General features: G+C 37.5%; 1 protein-coding gene across 21 annotated transcripts in view; it reads left to right on the forward strand.

Annotated features, from left to right (window-relative positions):
• The window catches only part of AKAP9 (A-kinase anchoring protein 9), a 169,414-nt gene that overhangs the window by 135,801 nt on the left and 10,597 nt on the right, over positions 1-23,016 (forward strand). For all 21 annotated transcript variants that reach the window (XM_060414427.1, XM_060414428.1, XM_060414430.1 and 18 more), the window contains 14 exons: positions 4,297-4,449; positions 4,808-4,987; positions 5,941-7,017; positions 8,209-8,349; positions 8,837-9,325; positions 9,745-9,808; positions 9,899-10,020; positions 10,568-10,759; positions 11,028-11,216; positions 14,825-14,969; positions 19,092-19,311; positions 20,425-20,575; positions 21,923-22,591; positions 22,806-23,011. In XM_060414427.1, the coding sequence (XP_060270410.1) occupies positions 4,297-4,449; positions 4,808-4,987; positions 5,941-7,017; positions 8,209-8,349; positions 8,837-9,325; positions 9,745-9,808; positions 9,899-10,020; positions 10,568-10,759; positions 11,028-11,216; positions 14,825-14,969; positions 19,092-19,311; positions 20,425-20,575; positions 21,923-22,591; positions 22,806-23,011 (3,998 nt within the window). The remainder of the gene's footprint in view (positions 1-4,296; positions 4,450-4,807; positions 4,988-5,940; positions 7,018-8,208; positions 8,350-8,836; positions 9,326-9,744; positions 9,809-9,898; positions 10,021-10,567; positions 10,760-11,027; positions 11,217-14,824; positions 14,970-19,091; positions 19,312-20,424; positions 20,576-21,922; positions 22,592-22,805; positions 23,012-23,016) is intronic.

The raw sequence follows: 23,016 nt of genomic DNA on the forward strand, positions 1-23,016 counted from the left end.
AATTGCATTTTTATCTCTTTCCGTATAATTTTCTCAGAACATTTGATGTGTATTTATTGAGTGTAAACAGTTTATAAATGTTAATGAGTACTTTGAGAAAAAGATTGATTTAGATGTCACCTAAAACTATAGCTCAGAGAACTTGTAGTTTAGAGAAGAAAAAAGTCATCTATGTAAATAATGGAAATGATTATTTTCGTGAAAATTATTATTTTCGCATTATCCCATAGTACTGACTAATGTTTATCTGAGAGATTCTTATTTATCTTATTTTTTGGCTTTCATGTCAGTGACTGGGGACACTTTTGTTGACATATAATTACTTTTGTTGATGTGTGCTTCAAAAAGAATTAACATTTAAAGATTTCTATTACACTAAATAGTCAAATAGATGATCTGCTTTCTAAAAAGATGGGACTCCAAAACTTGTCACAAGGCAGAAATAATTGATTCAATATAGTAAAATTTTATATTGTCATTTGAATTTTATTTAATACTACTTAACTGCTTAATTTCTTGAAGTAAGGATCCAATAACTGTCTCCTGCTTACTTAGAATTATATTTGTTGGAATTGCAAGAGACCTTAGAGAGCTTGTATCAACTAGCTACCAGTTTTTACAGATGAAACAGAGCCAGACTTGTTGAATGAGTAAAGAATTAAACTGACAGCTAACCTTGATCTACTCCAGTATCCTTGCCTGGGAAATCCCATGGACAGAGGAGCCTGGCGGGCGACAGTCCATGGGGTCACAAAAGAGTCAGACATAAGTTAGTGACTAAACAACAAAGTTGGTCTACTAATTTTGAATAACAGTGACACGTGTTCTATCAGAACCCAGTCACTCAGTAACTGGAGACTGAAAGATAGGGATGTAAAATTGAAACATATCTTTTAATGAAAATAACTTCTTAAGCATTCTCTCCTGCACTAGACAAATGTTTTCAGATATCTGACGGTATAAACATAGGATGTCTATGTGTTGTTATATTTGAGATACATCCCACTACTCTCATAGCCTAAATTTGTGTACAACTTTTTTAAAAGTTTATTATAGTATTTAGAAATTGGAGTGAAAGAAAAGAAAACCTTAAAAGATAAGGGTTTCAGGCTGTATAAGAGAAGGAGAATAATGTGGAGAGAAATACAAGAATTCAAGAAAAAGATGCTTTCAGTAGTATAGGTTTTAAGTAAAGTGACTTAGCAGCAGCAGCAATGAGATCTAACTTACAAATGACAATAGTAAATAATAATAGTTAACTTTGTTGAGGTCTGTGCTAGAACGTGGTCGGTATTTTAATTAATGCCTTGTGTCCTTAACCTTATGCTCTCCCTGAGGATAGGTTCTTTTGGTGTTTCCACTTTATTCTTGAGTAAACCAGATCTTAATAAAGGTTAAGGAACTTGCTCATGTTCACACAGTGAGTGGCTGAACAAGAATTCCTCCTCAATTTCTCTCATTCTGGAGCTTTGTGATGCTTTACTGCCAAAACATCCGGGCACGTTTTGCCTTGCTGATGAGAAATTATCATAGATAGTCATTCAGGATTTGTTGTAGAGCACCACTGTCCCATTTTAAAACCAGCACCAATCTCAAGGAACCTCGTGTCTAATTAGGATGTATATATATGTATGTATGTGCTGGACTGTGATAAGTTGCTTCAGTCGTGTCCGACTCTTTGTGACCCCGTGGACTGTAGCCCACCAGGCTCCTCTCTCCATAGAATTCTGCATGCAAGAATACTGGAGTGGGTTGCCATGCCCTTCTCCAGGAGATCTTCCAGACCCAGGGGTCTAACCTGTGTCTCTTATGTCTCCTGCATTGGCAGGAGGGTTCTTTACCGCTAGTGCCACCTGGGAAGCGCGCGTGTATGTGTGTGCGTGCGTGTGTGTGTGTACACATTGGAAAGAAAAAAAATTCTTAAAACACAAATAGGTGCTAATTAATGTAATCCAGACAATCTAGATATCATTTGGTAGCTAAATTAAACAAGGTTAAACCAAAAAGCTGCCATTCTGTTTTTAAACCTTAATAATATTTTTCTGGTTCTTGGTTGTCATAGCCTCAGTAATAAGACAGCCAGGGACCAAAACTGAAGTCTGGCTGAGAAGAGGAAAGAAAGCCTCACAGTGTCATTTTGGGAATTGAAGTCTCTATTTTGATGCCTCAAGTTCAGCTGCTCATGATGGGAATGTTAGTGCTTTAGATGAGTACTTCTGGAACTTGAATGCTCTATGAATCCCCTTAGGGATCGTTTTAAAATGAAGACTCTGATTCAGTAGGCCCAGGGTGAGGCTTGAGAATCTGTGCTTCAAACATGTTGCCATGTGATGCTAATTCTCCTCCTATGACTACACTTTGAATATTAAGGCTAAGAATTTAACTGTAAACTATTTTATCAAAAAAGAAAATAAGTATGAGGTGAGACAGGAATGGGCAGCAATTTTGAGATTAAATATCTATGTATGTGTTGAAATAATACCTTGTCACCAAAAGTAGTCATAGAAGATAGAAGAAATGTAAATGTCATCTATTAGGTAACTTTGAAGAAGATATAATCATCATAATTTTCAGGAGACTAACCTGATAATTATATGTGTGCAACTAATAACTATATTTCAGGTGTTATTACTCAGTTTAATACCAGTATTAAAATTATTTAAATGTAGGTCTTAGACATTAGTTATTAGAAGTAGGATGAATAATAGTTAAGAATGTCAGGTTCCAGAGGTAAACTCCTGAGGTTCAAAAGTGACTTCCACATACTAGCCTTGTGACTGCAGAACAAGGGACTCCTGTCTCAGTGACTCCCTTCCTCATCTTGAAATGGAGATAATCCTAGTAAAGATGTATAAAGTCATTACAGGGCTTTTAAAAAATAATACATATAAAGCATATCATGCAGTGTCTTAACAGGAAATGGCCTGCAAGCGTTAGTTGCTCAGTCACATCCGACTCGTTGCAACCCCACAGGCTGTAGCCTGCCAGGGTCCTCTGTCCATGGAACTCTCCAGGCAAGAATATGGAGTGGGTTTCCATTCTTTTCTTCAGAGGATCTTCCCGGCCCAGGAATTGAACCTGAATCTCCTGCATTGCAGGCAGATTCTTTACCATCTGAGCCATCAGGGAAGCTATGAATGATGGCTGTTTATCACTAGTATAAATATGATTTCTGTTACAGAAATATTAGCTTAAATGATTTTGAAGGCCTTTGCTTTGCTAGTGCTAAGATATAATTCTGACTGCTTGTACTCAGTCTCTCTGTCGTGTCCAGCCCTTTGTTACTGCATGAACTGTAGCCTTACAGGCTCCTCTGGCCATGGAATTCTCCAGGCAAGAATCCTGGAGTGATTGCCATTTCCTCCTCCATCTGACTACATGTTGGTGTGTAATCAGAATGTTCCCCCTTTCAAGTTCTAAGATGATGAATGCTTTATAAGTGTTCTCTGGGCCACCTGCCACTAAATGCTGCCCTTGTATCTTAGGTTGGTCTTAATGCAGCAGTTTTGATCATTAGATAAATAAACATTTGAAAATCCATTCATTAAAAATATACTAAGAACTTGCAAAGCATTGAGGTAAACAACTCTTCTTGTCCTCGAGCAAGCCCAATTTTTAAAATACAATTAGCTCTTACTATTCACCATTAGTTTCAATCTCCATATAACTATCAAAGAGCAGTTGCTTTACCATTAGTGGTAATCTGCGCTCAGAGCTGAATTTCAGTTGTCTTACGCATGGGAACACTCTAGTTTTCCCCTAAAATGATTTTACTAACTTACTCTGTAAGTTTGTGTATGTCAGACCTAAGTGAGTCTGCCTCTGCTCCCTTCTGCCCAAATAAGGCATGTCGCTGCCAAACCTTAAGTTATTAATGTGGACTAAATCGAGTTAGTCTCACTTGGTGGCTAAAATAACTGACTTAATTCTACAGCTTTCTTGAGCCTTTTTGATAGCCGTTAATTTAACATAAAATAAGATTTAAGAATGTGGATTCTTTCCCTTCCTCTCATGACTCTTTTATGCTCTATCAGAAGATAATATTTGGTAGGAAATGGCTCCTTGTAGCCTTCCTCTGAAGGAAGGATAGTTTTAAAGTCTTTAGTTTGAAAATGTCTGGAAACCACGCAGTTATATCTGGCTTAGAGAAACCCCTTTCCTTTATTTTCATGGCTCACCTGTTCTAAGCATGTGTCCTGTAGAGCTCAATCCAGCAGGCTTCATTCTCTCTTGGCAAATAAACATCTATATGAACAGTTGTTTTTCTCTTTCCCTTTGATAATTTTGCTATCAAAGATCACAAACTTAGAAGAGCAGTTAGAACAGTTCAGAGAAGAACTGGAAAATAAGAATGAAGAAGTCCAGCAACTACATATGCAGTTAGAAATACAGAAAAAGGAATCTACTACCCGCCTACAAGAACTTGAACAAGAAAACAAATTATTTAAGGTAATTGCTCAAGGAAAAGTTTGCCTCTAAATAATTCATTGGTTTTTTTGTCTTGTATAGTCGTAGTATTTAAGCATTTGCTAAATCCAGCTGCTACATAATGCTTAACAGAAGAATAATAGCTGCATATGGATTTACATAAGAGTTTATCTTCAACCCAACATAAACGTTTGAATTCATCAGATACGAAAAATTTTGGAGACCTTTATCAAAACATTTTAAGATTTATTGATTTACAATAATTATATAGTAGCTTTGAACGTTTTGGGTGCTATAGCTTGGTAAGAGTTAATTGACAGAATGGTCTAAAGATCACATGTAATGCTCTATCAACTGGGATGGTTATCTTTGTTCCTAGGATGAAATGGAGAAACTGGGATTTATCATAAAGGAATCTGATGCTATCTCTAATCCGGATCAACATGTACTATTTGGGAAATTTGCTCAAATAATGCAAGAAAAAGAGGTAGAAATTGACCGATTGAATGAGCAAATTATGAAACTTCAGCATCAACTTAAAATGACAACAGATAACAAGGTACACTAATTAAAAATTACTATATGAAACTATTTAAATGAGAATTTTATTTTTATTGAAGTAGTTGATTTACCCTATGGTGTTAATTTCAGGTGTACAGCAAACAGACCTAGTTTTCTCCAGATTATTTTCCATTATAAGTTATTATAAGATATTAAACAGAGTTCCCTGCTTATACAGTGATCCTTTCATGCTTATCTTTTTTATGTATAGTAATTTGTGTTGCTGTGAACATTGGGGTGTGTGTAACTTTTCAAAGTAGACTTCTTGCCTTTTCTGGATATATGCCCACTAATAGAATTGTTGGATCATAGAGTAGTTCTGTTTTCCTTTTTTTAAGGAACCTCCATACTGTTTTTCATAGTGGTTAAACTAGAATTTTAAAGGGCAAAATTGTTATTTTTCAGTTTCTCTTTGAATGTAAAAACCAAATAAAACCTAATTCTCTTTCATCCATTAATTTTAATTTATTAAGACATACTAGTTTAACAAGCTATGTGTATTTGTATCCATTCCTAATATTGTCAAACATTTTTGATGTTTCATAGTCTCTGGTAACTCAGATTTCATCATATCATTCTAACCGAAATATTAAAAACTTCAAAATTCTTCTATTATGTTGAGTTTTTAAATAAGATAGTGATATTTAAGCACTATCTGTTATAGACTTTTATTTTAATACTTTCATCCTTTGTATTGATACTATTTTACTTATAGGAAATCAGCTATTAAATGCATAAATTACTCTATAATAATTTTCTAAAAGAAGTTCTAATTAAGGTCATTTTTAGTCTGATGTAAGACTTGTGGTCTATATGAAAATTTAGTATTTCTGAGAAGTATATTATTTTTGTGTATGTGATCAATACTTTAAAATATTGCCTTAGTAAAATAAAATTCCCCAAATATAAATACATAGTTATTACATTTGTTGCTTTTTTGTTAACTGATAGGTTATTGAAGAAAAAAATGAACTTATAAGGGATCTTGAAACCCAGATAGAATGTTTGTTGAGTGATCAAGAGCGTGTGAAGAAAAATAGAGAAGAAGAAATCGAGCAGCTGAATGAAGTGATTGAAAAACTTCAACAGGAATTGGCAAATATTGAACAAAAGACATCAGTGGTTGCTAATTCTCTTCCAGAAGAAGCAGATAGTTTAAAACATCAGTTGGATATGGTAACAGCTGAAAAACTGGCTTTGGAACAGCAAGTAGAAAACACTAATGAAGAAATGGCGTTGACAAAAAACGCACTTAAAGAAACCAATTTAAAAATGAACCAACTAACAGAAGAATTATACAACTTAAAGAGAGAACGTGAAAATATTGGAAAAATCCATAGCATACCAGAGAAAAGTGCTAACATGGCTATAGATGACCTGAACAAAAACAATCCAGGACTAGAGGTAGTCTTTCCTGAGGATGCTCTTCAGCCCCTAGAAAATCAGATTCACCTCAGCTGTTTTGAAGAAAACAGCAAAGTTTCCATAAGCAGCTTGGAAACAAAGGTGCTGCAGCTCGAGAGCACTGTGAGCGCAAAGGACTTAGAACTTACCCAGTGTCATAAGCAGATGAAGGACCTGCAGGAGCAAGGCCAGTCTGAAAAAGAAGTGTTGAAAAAGAAGATTGTAAACCTACAGAATATACTTGAGGAAAAAGTTGCTGCTGCTCTTGTGAGTCAAGTCCAACTTGAAGCAGTTAAAGAATATGCAAAATTCTGGCAAGATAGACAAACAACTTCATCAGAACCTGAAAGAACAAATATACAGAATTTGACTCAACTAACAGAAAATGAAATGGAGTCAAATGTGTCAGCACTGACCTTGAGAATATCAGAATTAGAAAGCCAGGTGGTTGAAATGCAGACTAGTTTGATTTTAGAAAAAGAACAGATAGAAATTGCAGAAAAAAATGCTCTGGAAAAAGAAAAGAAGCTACTAGAACTGCAGAAGCTATTGGAGGACAATGAGAAAAAACAGGGAAGCAAAGAAAGGGAAAGAAGCCCTCCAGGAGATTTTGAAGTTCCCAAGGTTAGTTTGTATTTGATCTTTTTCACTTAAATACCTTAAGAAACTCTTTTCCCTTTTCTTTAAACTTACTACTAACTTATTACATTCATACAATGTTCTTTATATCTAGCAATTCCATATATAAAGGGTTTTTATTAAAAAAAAAATTACCATTCTGGACGGTCATATTATTATCACTAGAATAATGGATACAGACTGTATTTTGTATAGTTTTAAAATCACAGCATTTATTTTACCGCCATAGTCATTATGAGCAGTCGTAAGTAGAGCAGTCCCAAGAAACGCAGAAGTGTTAAGTGTAGCAAATGTCCTCTGGAACTTGGGTGGGTTTTTTCCCTCTTTCTTCTAACATGCATGTTAAGTGTTACCATTCCTTTTACACAATGAAAAATATCAGAATATATTAGTGTTCTAGTGCATTGATGTATGAGTGATAAATCATTTGCTTTTACAGATTCTATATATACCTCTGTTAGATTTCATCCTTTCTTCTCTGAAAGTCTGTTTATGTAAAGTTCTGAAAGCGTAGGTATTTCTTAGCATAGGACAGATGTGGAAGGACTTTAATTTTCAGATTCTCACTTTATATATTTGCAATTTTGAGTATTGTGTAGTCTTATACAGAACACCAGAAATTAACTGATATATTAGGTTCCTATGAATATTTATTTGTCAAAGAGTAGTAATTCTTTGCATTTGCTAGGCTTTTTCCTTCTAGCTAACTGAAACTATATAAATTACTGTAAATAATATTTAAAATAGTAATGTGACTTTCCGTATGATTAAAATATCTTAGTAAGATTTTATTATTTCTTAATATCTAAGAAATATCTTAGTAAACCACCTCATATCTTTTGAGGAGAGTGATATGAAAATTTTTTGAATAGATAACTGAAACTGTTTCATTAATTATAAAATTTTTTAGGATATATTCAATTGACATGATTTACCTTTCATTCCCAGAAAAATCAGTGTGTGTGTGTGTGTGTGTGTGTGTGTGTGTACTGACTCAAGAATATAAAATGATGGTTCTGAAGAGTTTCCCTGTTTGCTGAAAGAAAATAGGTCATTTTAACCCCTTTAATCTGATAGGCAGTTGTTCCTGAAAAAGCTTTATTGAAATATTCAAGTACCTTGAATTTGGCTTTGTTTTTTGAAAATGACGTGTTTGTGTTTTCCACTACCATTCAGACCACTGCTGAGCTGATTCATACCAATGAAGAAAATGGATTTTTGGGTCAGCTTGAGACTGTTAGAGCAGAGTCAGCAGCTACCAAAGAAGAACTTGCCAGTTACAAAGAGAAGGCAGAAAAACTTCAAGAAGAGCTTTTGGTAAAATTAATAACATAGCTTCTGTTTCTACCTGTTTTATTTCAAAGTGTATATTCTCTCAATATGAAAACAATCCCAGATCTATAACTTAACAGCTAGGATTTAAAAATCTTTCATAAGTTTGATGAAAAGTTATTATAAATTTCATTGCTCTCATCTTTCTTGTTTGGTTTTACTTGGAATCTCTTTTAATCTTTTAGTCTCTTAAAAGGGGGATGCTTTTAATCTTCTAGTCTAGTTAATGAAAAAGGAGAAAGATCGATGTTAACCCCTGAGAACCAAAAATAGAGTCCGATAAAATGATTTCACTTCTGTGTTAATCTGTGATGCTACATATATGCAGATGTGTATGAAAACTCTGTTTCTGAAATGTTTTTCCTGTTGTTCTGTGGAAAATGAGCATATTAACATGAATTATACTCTCAACCCTAAATTCTACATGTGATATTTTTACCTGAATGTTCTAAACTGTTGTTTTATGTTTTAGGTAAAAGAAACATATACGGCATTTCTCCAGAAAGATTTAAGCCAAGTTAGGGATCAACTCAAAAAGGCAGAAGCAAAATTAGCCTGCTTCTCAGAAAGAGAAGATAATACTGAGGCACAAGAAGACAGAAAGGTCTGCACATTAGAGCCACTTCCTATGAAAGTGGGTCAGAGCTCCGCATCCCAGACAGATGGGACCCTCAAGGTCAGCAGCAGCAATCAGACTCCACAAGTTCTTGTTAGAAATGCAGGAATCCAGGTTGACTTACAGAGGGAATGTTCATCAGAAGAAGTCACTGAAATAATTAATCAGTTTACTGAAAAGATTGAGCAGATGCAAGAACTACATGCTGCCGAAATCCTGGATATGGAATCCAGACACATTTCAGAAGCTGAAACCTTAAAGAGGGATCACTATGTCGCTATCCAGTTACTGACAGAGGAGTGTAGTACCTTGAAGGCGGTGATCCAGTGTCTGAGGTCTAAAGAGGTATTTGGTCTTCACAGTGTATTTTTTCAGCATTCTGTGGTTGGTTTTTTTTTTTTTTTTTTTCCCCTCCAAAATGTTTTGTTAAGAGACAAATTTGGGGGCAGTTTCTTCCTTATAATAAAACTACAATTTAAAATCTTTCTTTTGTGTACAGTCAAATAGTAATGTCCTACAAAGCTCCTATGCAGATTTAGAACCTGATATTATCATTCCTTAGTTTATTAATGTCTCTTATTATGGTAATATCCCTGAAGAAGAAAATTAAAGCCTTACTGTAAACCATGGATAGTTTTATTTATTGTGAAAGGTGTGACATATTTGTTTGTTTGACAGCATTACCAAAAAAGTAAAATGTTCATTGGACCTTTTTTTTTTTAATAAAGCAGTAAGTGTTTTATTTCTTTGTTTTCTCTGATTAGGGCTCCTCAACTCCTGAGTTAACACATGCTGATGCTTACCAAACTAGAGAAATATGTTCCAGTGGTAAGTTATATAAACTTCTGGAATTTTTATAGTACTTATTTAAAAAAGAGTTTGTTTCTCTTTAATAGTCAATGGTTTTCTTTGTTTTAGATTCTGGATCAGACTGGGGTCAGGGAATTTATCTTTCACAAAGTCAAGGATTTGACACGGCGTCGGAAGGCCAAGGAGAAGAAGGTGAAAGTTCAGGAGATTCATTTCCAAAGAAAATAAAGGTACTAAAAGACATCCAACTTTGAGTAAAACTTAGTGAGTGTAGTTTCTATGTTGAACATAATAGTTTAACTAGAAGTTAGTACAGAAGATCTTACTATATTAAGATCTCTCTGAAGAGAGAATTTCGTAGCTAGAAGGAAACTTGCAGCTCTAGTTTTATTTCTGTATTTTACAGATAATTAGAGTATATTTAATTGTATAAAGATTGTTAAAACTTTCCATTCCTAATATTTTTGTTTGCCAAATTATTAAAGCAGTCTCAAAGTCTAGAACCTATCTTCTCCATATTTCTTTTGGTCAAATTAGTGCCTGATATAAATCCAAGAAGAGCACGCTAGATAAATAGAAAGAACCTAGGAAATGAGTGCCAGGTAAGGGCATAGGCAGTCTTCCGGGATCGGTGTGCCCCTCCGCAGGAAGAAAGCATTCGGTGATGGCAGGCTGGCACTCCCTTTCTGCAGTGGCCTTTCTAAATCTGTCTAACTGGGATTCCTCTCTTCATGTCTGAAAATGTCTGAATTCTGGCTTTTGTGTTGTGGCTTCTAGGGGCTGCTGAGAGCTGTCCATAATGAAGGCATGCAGGTGCTCTCGCTCACCGAGTCTCCCTGTAGTGACGGAGAAGACCATTCTGCTCAGCAGACGTCAGAGTTGTGGCTGGAAGAGAGAAGAGCTTACCTCAGTACAATCTCATCTCTTAAGGATTTAATCACCAAAATGCAAGTGCAAAGAGAAGCCAAGGTACTCAAAGACTATTGTGCATCTTAAGTAGCCTTATATGATTTTTATCAACAATAAGGCACTTTGTTTGCCAAATTAACTGTTGTCTTTTTATGATGTTTTTCACATAAATTTCTATGTATTGTTTAAATGCTCCAAGTTGCACAGTTGAAAGTAAACTTGTATCGTCTTAGACTTCCAGTGTTGATTTTGGTTAGCAGACAGATTCATTTCTAGAACGGTTCTTAGTGTATTTGAAAACTAACTTTTGTTTTTTGTACTCTGCTAGGTTTATGATAGTTCTCAACCTCATGAGAGCTCCTCCGACTGGCGAGGTGAACTGCTGCTTGCTCTTCAGCAGGTTTTCTTAAAGGAGCACAGTGTTTTACTAGCCGCATTTCAGACTGAGCTGACAGCTCGAGGTACAGGAGATGCGGTTGAATTATTACACTGTTTGGAGCAGAGAATACAAGAACAGGTATCAAAATGAGACTGTAAGAAGAACTTTAAGACAAAGAGTGCTTTTTAGTAGTAATGAGAAAATGAGTCTTTTATTAGTTATTTATTAGAAATACTTACAGTTATTTATAGAAAATGAGTTATTTATTAGTTTTAAAGTAAGTCTTAAGGTTCAAATTTTAACGGGAGCCACTAAGAATATTTAGGATAAAAAGTACTACTACAGACATTTTCTCTTATGTTAGAAAATAAGCAGGACTAAAAATTAATGAGTTAATCAGCCAATCTGGGAAGTTAGAAAAAGAGAAACAAAATAGGTCTAAAGAAAACAGAAAGAATAAAATACCATCAGTTCTCTTTATTTGCAGTAGTAAGATTGGTAAAGCTGTTGTGACTATTGAACCATTGCCAGCAGGGGAATGCCTGTGAGTCCCTGGCGGTGACATTTTTGTCAAGCAATCAATATATAATCTTGTTTTATGTGCATTTCTGTTTAAAGACACCCTATTGATTATGTATTGTTGAATCATTAACGTTGAACTCATGGCCAGCTGCAGTGTAACTTAAAACTTTTCTGACACATGCATTTTCTCTGTAACGTATCTTTCAGCCTTGTTGTGCTGGACAATACTTCATGTCTATGCTTGGGAACCATTTTAAACAGCAAAATCGTCAATAAAAAGCACAAATGTACCCAAAAATACGGCACTAAATGGATGACAGAAAGGACACTTGTTTACAGTATAAGAAATAAAAGATGGCAAAATATCACCTTGCTCGATTTCCACTAGAAACATGTGAATGTGGCAATTTAAATTTCTTGCCGCTCTATGCACATGTTTGAGAATGACTGTTAAGAGCATCACAAGTATTGAATTTAGGGTCACAGATAAATTTTCATGAGTAGACAAATTCTTAAATATGTAATCCACAAATAATGAGGCTCAACTGTAATAAAGAAAAAAATAATGACGTGGATACACTGGTACAGTAGAGAGGATGAAAAGCTAAAATTTGATTCTCTGAAAGGTAAATGAGATAGAGGGTTTTCTGGAGACTAAGTTAAAGAAAATGGTAAAACACCCTTTAAATTTTGGCCACAACATGAGGCTTATGGACTTTTAGTTCCCCCACCAGGGATCAAAGGGCTTCCCTGGTGCTCAGCAGGTAAAGAATCCTGCAGTACAGGAGACACGGGAGACACGGGTTTGACCCCTGCATCGGAAGACACCCCGTGGAGAAGGCAACCACCACTCACCATACTAGTCTTGTCTGAAAAATCCCATGGACAGAGGAGCCAGGTGGGCTACAGTCCAGAGGGTCGCAGAGAGTCCGCTGGACACAGCTGAGCAGCTAAGCACACAGGCACACACGGATCGAACCTGCACGTCTGCAGTGGAGTGCAGAATCTTGACCATGGGCACCAGGAAAGCCCCAGGTGTAATTTTAGAAATAAATTATTTACAGTAGCATCAAATGGACAAATCCCTAAAAGTATAAGTACTACTAAAACTGATGAAAAAGTAGAGAATCTGAGAAGACCTGTAACAAAGAGTTAAATTATTAGTTTTAAAACTTTTCACAAAGTAGGGCTCAGGATTAGATTGCTTCATGAGTGAATTCTCCCAAATGTTGAAAGAAGTAATACTAGTTCTTCACAAACTCTGGCAAAATAAAGAAGGAAACACTTGCCAGCTCATTCCATGAGGCCAGTATTGCTCTAACTCTTAAGCCAGACAGAAATATCACAAGAAAAGAAATCTACAAACCAAATGTTCAAGCTGGTTTTAGAAAAGGCAGAGGAACCAGAGATCAAATTGCCAACATCCACCGGATCATCGAAAAAGTGAGAGAGTTCCAGAAAAACATCTGTTTCTGCTTTATTGAGTATGCCAAAGCCTTTGACTGTGTGGATCACAGTAAACTGGAAAATTCTGAGAGAGATGGGAATACCAGAACACCTGACCTGCCTCTTGAGAAATCTGTATACAGGTGAGGAAGCAACAGTTAGAACTGGACATGGAACAATAGACTGGTTCCAAATAGGAAAAGGAGTACGTCAAGGCTGTATATTGTCACCCTGCTTATTTAACTTATATGCAGAGTACATCATGAGAAACGCTGGGCTGGAGGAAACACAAGCTGGAATCAAGATTGCCGGGAGAAATATCAATAACCTCAGATATGCAGATGACACCACCCTTATGGCAGAGAGTGAAGAGGAACTAAAAAACCTCTTGATGAAAGTGAAAGAGGAGAGTGAAAAAGTTGGCTTTAAAGCTCAGCATTCAGAAAACGAAGATCATGGCATCTGTTCCCATCACTTCATGGGAAATAGATGAGGAAACAGTGGAAACAGTGTCAGACTTTATTTTTTTGGGCTCCAAAATCACTGCAGATGGTGACTGCAGCCATGAAATTAAAAGACGCTTACTCCTTAGAAGGAAAGTTATGACCAACCTAGACAGCATATTCAAAAGCAGAGACATTACTTTGCCGACTAAGGTCCATCTAGTCAAGGCTATGGTTTTCCCAGTGGTCATGTATGGATGTGAGAGTTGGACTGTGAAGAAGGCTGAGTGCTGAAGAATTGATGCTTTTGAACTGTGGAGTTGGAGAAGACTCTTGAGAGTCCCTTGGACTGCAAGGAAATCCAACCAGTCCATTCTGAAGGAGATCAGCCCTGGTATTTCTTTGGAAGGAATGATGCTAAAGCTGAAACTCCAGTACTTTGGCCACCTCATGTGAAGAGTTGACCCATTGGAAAAGACTCTGATGCTGGGAGGGATTGGGGGCAGGAGGAGAAGGGGACGACAGGATGAGATGGCTGGATGGCATCACTGACTCGATGGACGCGAATCTGAGTGAACTCCGGGAGATGGTGATGGACAGGGAAGCCTGGCGTGCTGCGATTCATGGAGTCACAAAGAGTCGAACATGACTGAGTGACTGAACTGAACTAAATGAGAATAGAACAGTCAGTGGAAAAATGGACAGGTGTTAAAGTATGTGCTCATGAAAGAAAGAAAAGAGTATTCAATAAATACATGAAAAATGCTCAAATAAAATGTGCTATATTATTCATACCAGGCAGTACTATATGACATTGAAATGAGTGTGAAGTAGAGCTGTGTGTGTCAGCCAGGATGGTTCACCAATGTATCCAGTGAAAAAAGCAAAAATGAATAGAGTATGATGCCATTTATATAAAATTTTAAAACATGTAAGACAGAGCTGTATATATTTTAGGGGGTGTGTGTGTATATAATGTATTATACAGAGTGTGTGAAAGTAACACCAGTCTTCGAACCTAGTTGTTTCTTGAGCAGATAGTGCAGGGGAGGGTGTGTTCACAGACTTGTACCCAAGGGACTTCAGCTGTATAGGGGCTATTTCTTGGGCTAAGTACATGTGCTAAGTAATAAGTATATTATTCATCATATTTTATCGTGTGTTCAAAGGTTTTTGAAATAAATGCAAAGACTAATAATCTGAAAAGTAAATCCTAATGATCAGGAAGAGAAAATTAATAACTTTTCCCAAAATTTTAGCATGTCATACTTCTTCAGACTTCCTGGTTTTTAATGTTACTGTCTTTACAACCCTCCTGACTTTTTTTTTAAACAGGGTATTGAATATCAAGCAGCTATGGAGTGCCTCCAAAAAGCAGACAGAAGGAGTTTGTTAGCTGAAATTCAAGCACTGCATGCTCAAATGAATATTAAGAAAACGACTCTGAAAAGAGAGCAAGAGATTGATCAGCCAAGCCAAGGTATGCTATAGGACAGGCTCATATGGTGACATAAATGGGTGAAAGAAACGGTTTCATTTGGTTTCCCTTGTTATTATTCAGTTAAAACACATTTCTTCTTAGTCACATTTTTTCCTCATTCTCCTATCAATATGTTAATCTGCATTAATTACTCTAGGGATTAAAGAGGTCTCCAGTTTGTTTTAAGATATATGTATAAAAGATATATATAACACACATGTATAATACTTAAAATATTTTTTAGAATTGAAATATATTTGTTTACATTAGGGTTTTCTAGCCAGGCAAAAACTCATACTCAGCTTTGGGAATGAGATAAAAAATGCTCAGTTATGCTATGCCATCTAAGCTTATTGCTCCATGTTAAAAAAAAAAAAAAAAAGCAATAGTTCTTGAAATTGGGAGGAGGTGGTGGTGGTGAATGCTAGTGGTAAAGAACCTGCCTGCCAGTGCAGCAGACTTGAGAGACCCGGGTTCAGTCCCTGGGTTGGGAAGGTCCCCTGGAGGAGGGCATGGCCACCCACTCCAGCGTTCTTGCCTGGAGAATCCCCTTGACAGAGGAGCATAGAGGGCTACAGTTCATGAGGTTGCAAAGAGTCAGACATGATTTAAGTGACTTGGCATGTACGGCAGTGGTGGAAGTAAGGGAGTTATTGCTCAGTCGCAAGAGAGAAAATGCTATGTGCACCAAACAGGCTGGTAAGGACGTGCTTTAAAATAGCAGAGGACTTTGCTTTTATCTCCTATGGCTGAGTGAAAGTTCCTCAGTTGTATCCAACTCTTTGTACCCCACGGACTGTAGCCCACCAGGCTCCTCTGTCCTTGAGATTCTCCAGGCAAAAATACTGGAGTGGGTAACCATTCCCTTCTCCAGGGGATCTTCCCAACCCAGGGATCAAACCCAAGTCTTACACATTGCAGGCGGATTCTTTATCGTCTGAGCCAACAGGGAAGCCCTTTATCTTCTACAGAAGTTGAAATTAACTTTAGCTAGCTGTGTATGGCAATGGCACCCCACTCCAGTACTCTTGCCTGGAAAATCCCACGGGTGGAGGAGCCTGGTAGGCTGCAGTCCATGGGGTCGCAAAGAGTTGGACACGACTGAGCGACTTCACTTTCACTTTTCACTTGGCATGCATTGGAGAAGGCAGTGGCAACCCACTCCAGTGTTCTTGCCTGGAGAATCCCAGGGACAGGGGAGCCTGGTGGGCTGCCGTCTATGGGGTCGCACAGAGTCGGACACGACCAAAGTAACTTAGCAGCAGCAGCAGCAACAGCTACGTATGGAGAGAGAATGATGGTAACTCTTACAGAATACTTTAATCCAAGAGACAGAAATTTTCTGATATGTAGACAGATTGTTGTTATTTAGTTGCTGTCCAACTCTTTTGGGACCCCATATACTATAACCCACCAGCCCCCTCTGTCCATGGGATTCTCCAGACAAGAATATTGGGATGGGTTGCCATTTCCTTCTCCAGGGGATTTTCCCGACCCAGGGATCGAACCCACATCTCCTGCATTGGCAGGCAGATTCTTTACCGCTGAATCACCTGAGAAGCCCATATAAACAGACGTATTTAATTTTAATTTAAAGGGAGCAGGCATTGCCTTGATCAGGTTGTTTAGTTATTAAGCTCATTATCTTTCTTTGTTTTGAAGCTCTGTGTGAGGATAACCTAAAAGAAAAAGAAATCCTCAATGGAAGTAACCATTTCTTTTTTAATACCTTTTTGTATGTGCAAACTGTGACATACATATAGAAAAGTACAAAATGAAAAAATATACAGTATAAACACTATGAAATGAGTTCCTGTGGAAACCTCACCCATATCAACTATTCCAGAAGCCTGCTTCTGTTACTCTGTAGTGATAGAGAACACACATTCCTCTGTGGTACTCCTGCCTTTTTAACTGCCGTTTTATACATTCCTAAACCACATAAGTTTAAAGTATTTCCTGCTCTTAAACTTTCTATCACTCTGATATATTTTGTGTCTTACCTCTTTCACCTCTCTATAACACTCTTCTGAGTTACCTTTATCTCTAGTTCATTTTTGTTACTATATAGAATTTCCTTGTGTGACTACTTCACAATATATATCAATTTATATATTCATTCTGTGGTTAAACATTGAGGTTATTTCTACTTTCTGCTATTAAATTCAGTACTGTTCTGCACATTGTTATGCTGTGTTTCTGATGCATTTTTGCATGAATCTTCTGGATACGTATATTGCTAGGTCATAGAATGTTTATCTTCAGATTTATTATATAATTCCAGACTCTTCACCAACACGGTCATATCAATTTGTGCACTTTCTAGCAGTATAGTTCTAGCAGTATAGTTCTAGAAAGTTCTGTTGCTTCACATTTTTGCCAGAAGTTGATGATGTCAGCCCTTGATTGCTTGCCCGTCTAGTGAGCATGCAGTGGATTGCTATTATGGTTTTAGTTTACATTTCTCCTAAGTTTGTCATATGATTATTGGTTAGCTGGGTTTGTGCTATTGTGATGTGCTTGTTCAGATCTTTTCTTCACTTTTCAAGAGGAGTATCTGTTCATTAGAGCTGATTGCTCTCAAAATCATTAGAAATTAAAGTGAAATTTGAATTTTCATCATATGTAGTGAGAATACATATCTATGTTTTCATTTTGGTTTAATATAAAGGTAGAAACACCTATACTTTTACCTGTTTTGAAATTTGTATCAGTCTCACATTTGTCATTGAAAAGTGAAGAATTTAAATATCTTAAAATATTTTAGATGAAATAGGTGTAATAAGGCCACAAATTAAATATATTCCTTATGTTTAGACATAGGGTTAATTGAAGATCATTTTTAGAGAATTTATTGCTATTACTTCATTTAAATAAATAGAGCCCCGTTGAAAGCTTAGTTACTATCACATATATACATATTTATATATATAAATTCTGAGACTCTACTCGCTAAGAAATAGTTTCAAAAGCTTAAATTAACATGAATAGTCTAAAGTCAATGTTATTCCTATCTCCTGACACCAATAATATGACTTCTAATAGGAGCTGCTGAGCTTTGATAAAATTGTTTTAAGTTAAAAATACACTTATGGTAGGGCTTCGCCTGTGGCTCAGTGGTAAGAAATCGGCCTGCCAGTGCAGGGAACGCAGGTTTGATCCCTGGTCCAGGAAGATCCCGCGTACCTCAGAGCAGCTAAGCCTGTGTGCTCTGGAACCTGGGAGCACGGTGACTGAAGCCCCCGAGCCTGGAGACCGTGCTCTGCAGCAGCAGAAGCCACGGCAATGAGAAACCTGAGCACCACACCTAGAGAAAAGGGCCACACAGCAACAGAGACCCAGCACAGCCAAAAATAAATAGAAATACGTTTATGGTAGAGCAGAGAAACAAAAAACAGAGTAAAAATCACCCTGGAATCTCCTAAATCCTGAAATAAATGACTGTTAACACCCAGGAAATATGTCTTCAGACCTTTTCATTGTGCATATGTACATAAGTTTATATTTTTTATAAAGATGGATCCTGATAAATATTTCATTAACTTTTTTCCACTCAGAGATTTAAATATTTTACTATGTTTTCTTGCAATACACATGTAGCGAGGATTTGGTCTGTTTTTAAAGACAAAACCAGGATCCAGGTTGGCCTTTGGCCTTCCCTCTTCTGTTACAGTGAAGTTCCTAGGGACTGCTGTGGAGGAGGGCTGAGCAAAACCAGCAGGCATTGCTGATCATTGTGATCGGAGTCACCAGTACTTCGGCTGTCAGAAACTTGGAATTTTTTTGTGTGAGCTATCGAAATTCTGAATGAACAAATACAAGTTCCTATTTATGGTATTAAGTCTTTTTGCTTATTTCAAGTCTTGTATCCAGTAATGAATTCTGTTAAACTTTTATCATCCTTATATGTTCATAGTTCTGAAATCTTGAGGATTTAGCACTATGAGGAAAATCTGCATATTCATGTATTTATATAAATTGCTAACTTCACAGGTTGTAATCATTTCACATTTGCTTTGTAGTAATCTCCTAAATAACACATCTGTTATTGTCAACAGAATATTTATAAACGAAGTACCAGCTGCTGGATCGTATTCTAAATGCTAACATTTTTTCGTGCAGAACTCTTCGACTATAACATGCAGCAGAAGCAGTCTCAGATGCTGGAGATGCAGGTGGAGCTCGGCAGTGTGAAGGACAGAGCGACAGATCTGCAGGAGCAGCTGAGCTCTGAGAAGATGGTGGTTGCCGAGCTGAAAAGCGAGCTCGCACAGACTAAACTGGAGCTAGAAACAACACTGAAGGCTCAGCACAAGCACCTCAAGGAGTTAGAGGCATTCAGGTGCGCCAGACTTCCTGATACAAACCTGTATTATTAGCGAAAAGTGAAGCTGCTCAGTCGTGTCCGACTCTCTGCAACCCCATGGACCGTAGCCAGCTAGGCTCCTCTGTTCATGGGATTTCCCAGGCAAGAGTACCGGGGTGGGTTGCCATTTCCTTCTCCAGGGGATCTTCCCAACCCAGGGATCGAACCCGGGTCTCCTGCACTGCAGGCAGGCGCTTTACCGTCTGAGCCACCAGGAAAGCCATTATTAGTGAAGGACTTCATTATTACTGAAGGACTTGGAATAATTGTGTCACAGACACTATGCAGATCTTACAAAAATATGACGTTATATATTATGTTTAAATACCATGAAGCTGTTATTTTTACAAAAAACTACAGTGGAAAGGAAATACTACAGATATTTCTAAATGATAAACTGAGGATTAGGTATTGGCATATTCTCTCCATGGCTTCAGTTCTGTTTGAGACTGGTTGTTGTATAAGATACATAAATTTGATCTTCATTTTACCATCAAGTAATGTGAAATGATATTTATGATCTCAATGGAATTCATGGTCTAGTTAGGTAAAATATGCAAAATTTTAGAAAGATAATGCTTTTAAGAAGGATAAATTTGTTGATGTAAATACTGTGATATTCTGCTTGCCACGGGCACATTATAAGTATAGTCATTATTTTGAACTTTTTCACACACACACAAATGGTTATTATGTTCAGTAAAAGTTAATGGAAATCCTTATTCCATTCCAAACATTAAATTGTTTACAATGGTAAATAATAACTAATAGTTGTATTACTAGAAACAGTTAATTGGAAGTGAACCACAGTGAAAAATCTTGAATCTTGATATGGTATATGTTTTTCTATTAGTTTATAACATGGAGAAGGCAGTAGCACCCCACTCCAGTACCCTTGCCTGGAAAATCCCATGGATGGAGGGGCCTGGCGGGCACAGTCCACGGGGCCGCACAGAGTCGGACACGACCAAGCGACTTCACTTCACTTACAGTATGCCACCACGTTTCCGTGGATGCTGTTCTCTCTCTCTCTCAATAGATACTTGGTCAGCGTAGTTTTATGACGGTTCATTTGTCTCTCTCATTTAGGTTGGAAGTTAAAGATAAAACAGATGAAGTTCATTTGCTTAATGACACGTTAGCCAGTGAACAGAAGAAATCCAGAGAGCTCCAGTGGGCTTTGGAGAAAGAGAAAGCCAAGCAGGGACGCAGTGAAGAGCGGGACAAAGAAGAACTTGAGGTACTGTTTTCTGTATCTGTAAATGTCTGTGGAAGAATCCACAGTGATAGAAGAGAGACGTTCCTCTTCCTACAGTGTCTGCCTTACACTCTTTATCAGGTGGAATAAATTGTTTACTATGTGTTGAATATTCTTACGATGTTATCTAAAGTATTACTAGAAATTGCTAATGGTATGATCCTTTTTTTCTTCTTCTACACGCAAGGATGCATAGAGACTCTTCTGCTACAGCATGTGCTTTAGGAATTTGAATTAGCATATATACAATTTGATAAACACGGCAGTTGTATCTTTTTAGCCCAGAAGTGGTTTCAGTTCCTGTTTTCTCCTAGGAAAGGAGAGCAGTGGTACTTTTCTGGGAGCAAGAGCCCTTGCTGCTGTATGTTACGAAAACTTACAGTGAAGCCCTTGATGCTGGGCTCTCTCCTAGAGAGGCACACCCTAGCCTCGCACAGCTGACAGCAGGTCATACTACATGCAGTGCCGTTTTCAGAGTTCCCCTTGAGCCCTTCTGTCTGCATAAGGCCAGTACTTGCTAAAAAAACCATGCAGCCATAATTTCTCTGTGCGCAGTGACTCAGTTGTGTCCAACTGTTCGCGAGCCCATCCGCAGTAGCCTGCCAGGCTCCTCTGTCCGTGCGATTTCCCTGGGAAGAATACGGGAGTGGGTTGCCATTTCCTACTCCAGGGGTCTTCTGACCCAAGATTCAGACCCATGTCTCTTGTGTTTTCTGCATTGGCGGGCAGATCCGTACCCCTGGCGCCACCTGGAAAGCCTAGCCAGAATTTCTGCCCTGCTACATTTGTTTTTGTTTTTGTTTTTTTTCCTAGGGTCCACCATGGTAGCCACCAGGCATTGTGAGCTTTCTGCCTAGCAAGGACTTTTATTTCTTCAGTTATCAGTATTTTTATCATCATAGATGTTTATAGCATTTGAGTAGTTTGTCCCCCGGCCTTCTCCATAAGCCCAGTTATTTTTAGTTATGTGGTAATGCATGGAAAAATTCAAGGAGTTTCAGGAACTCCCATCACATTATATGATAAATACTTTTAAGATTATTAATCTGCTGCATATTCCTTAACCAGATATGATTAATGTTGGGAGAAAAAGTGTTATTTAGCTTAACTCTCTTTTGTTGATATTGTTTGATGAACATCAACTGGCTGCCCAAATAATTTAACATTCTAACTACTGAAGATAAAAGTTAGCAAAATGGTCGTCAGTTCTTTTACCAAATACTACCAACTTAGTATTAATAAAAGCATAAGGGCACAATTGTATACTTATGAGGTATTTTTACTAATATTAACATGAACAAATTCTCAAATTCACCTTTCTCCTACAAGGATCTGAAGTTTTCACTTGAGGGTCAGAAACAAAGAAATATCCAACTGAGTCAACTTTTGGAACAACAGAGACAACAACTGAATGAATCGCAGCAGGAGATAGAATCACAAAGGGCGCTACACGATGCCCAGCTAGCCGAAGAACGAGGCCGCAGCTTAGAGCTTCAGGTGCTTCTTGAATCCGAGAAAGTTCGGATTCGGGAAATGAGTAGTACCCTGGATCGGGAGCGGGAATTGCGTGCACAGCTGCAGAGCAGCGATGACGGTGGGCAGCCCCGGCCATGCTTACCCTCCGAGGACCTCCTTAAGGAGCTTCAAAAGCAGCTAGAGGAGAAACACAGTCGTATCGTGGAACTGTTAAGTGAGACTGAGAAATACAAACTGGATTCCTTGCAAACAAGACAGCAAATGGAAAAGGATAGGCAGGTTCACAGAAAGACGCTGCAGACAGAACAGGAGGCCAACACAGAGGGACAGAAGAAAATGCACGAGCTTCAGGCCAAGGTGGAAGACCTTCAGCGCCAACTGGAAGAGAAAAGGCAGCAAGTTTATAAGCTAGACCTGGAAGGAAAACGACTGCAAGGGATTATGCAGGAATTCCAGAAGCAAGAACGAGACCGAGAAGAAACACGAGAAAGTAGAAGAATTCTGTATCAGAATCTTAATGAGGTAAATTGACATTTTGTTTTAAAATATCTTTTAGAAGAATATTGTAGTCCTGTGATCATATAATTTTGATACTGGATTAAATGATGTACAATCATTTATAAATCTATAGAAGTCTATTTGGAATATAAACAGTAATTATGTTCCCTTAAGAAAGAATGTGATGTGCTATTTGTGGTACAATTTTCATTTTTCTTTTTCTGTCCAAAATTTCTAGCCAACCACATGGAGTTTAACCAATGATCGAACCAGAAATTGGGTTCTTCAGCAGAAAATGGGAGAGACAAAGGAATCAAGCTATCCTAAAATGATTGAAATGAATGGAGGAGGAACTGGCTATAATCATGAATTGGAAATAATCAGACAAAAACTTCAGTGTGTGGCGTCAAAACTACAGCATCTAGCCCAGAAAGCCTCCAATAGGTTAG

The sequence above is a fragment of the Ovis aries genome, chromosome 4, assembly GCF_016772045.2.
Source record: "Ovis aries strain OAR_USU_Benz2616 breed Rambouillet chromosome 4, ARS-UI_Ramb_v3.0, whole genome shotgun sequence".
Taxonomy (NCBI): Eukaryota; Metazoa; Chordata; class Mammalia; order Artiodactyla; family Bovidae; genus Ovis; species Ovis aries.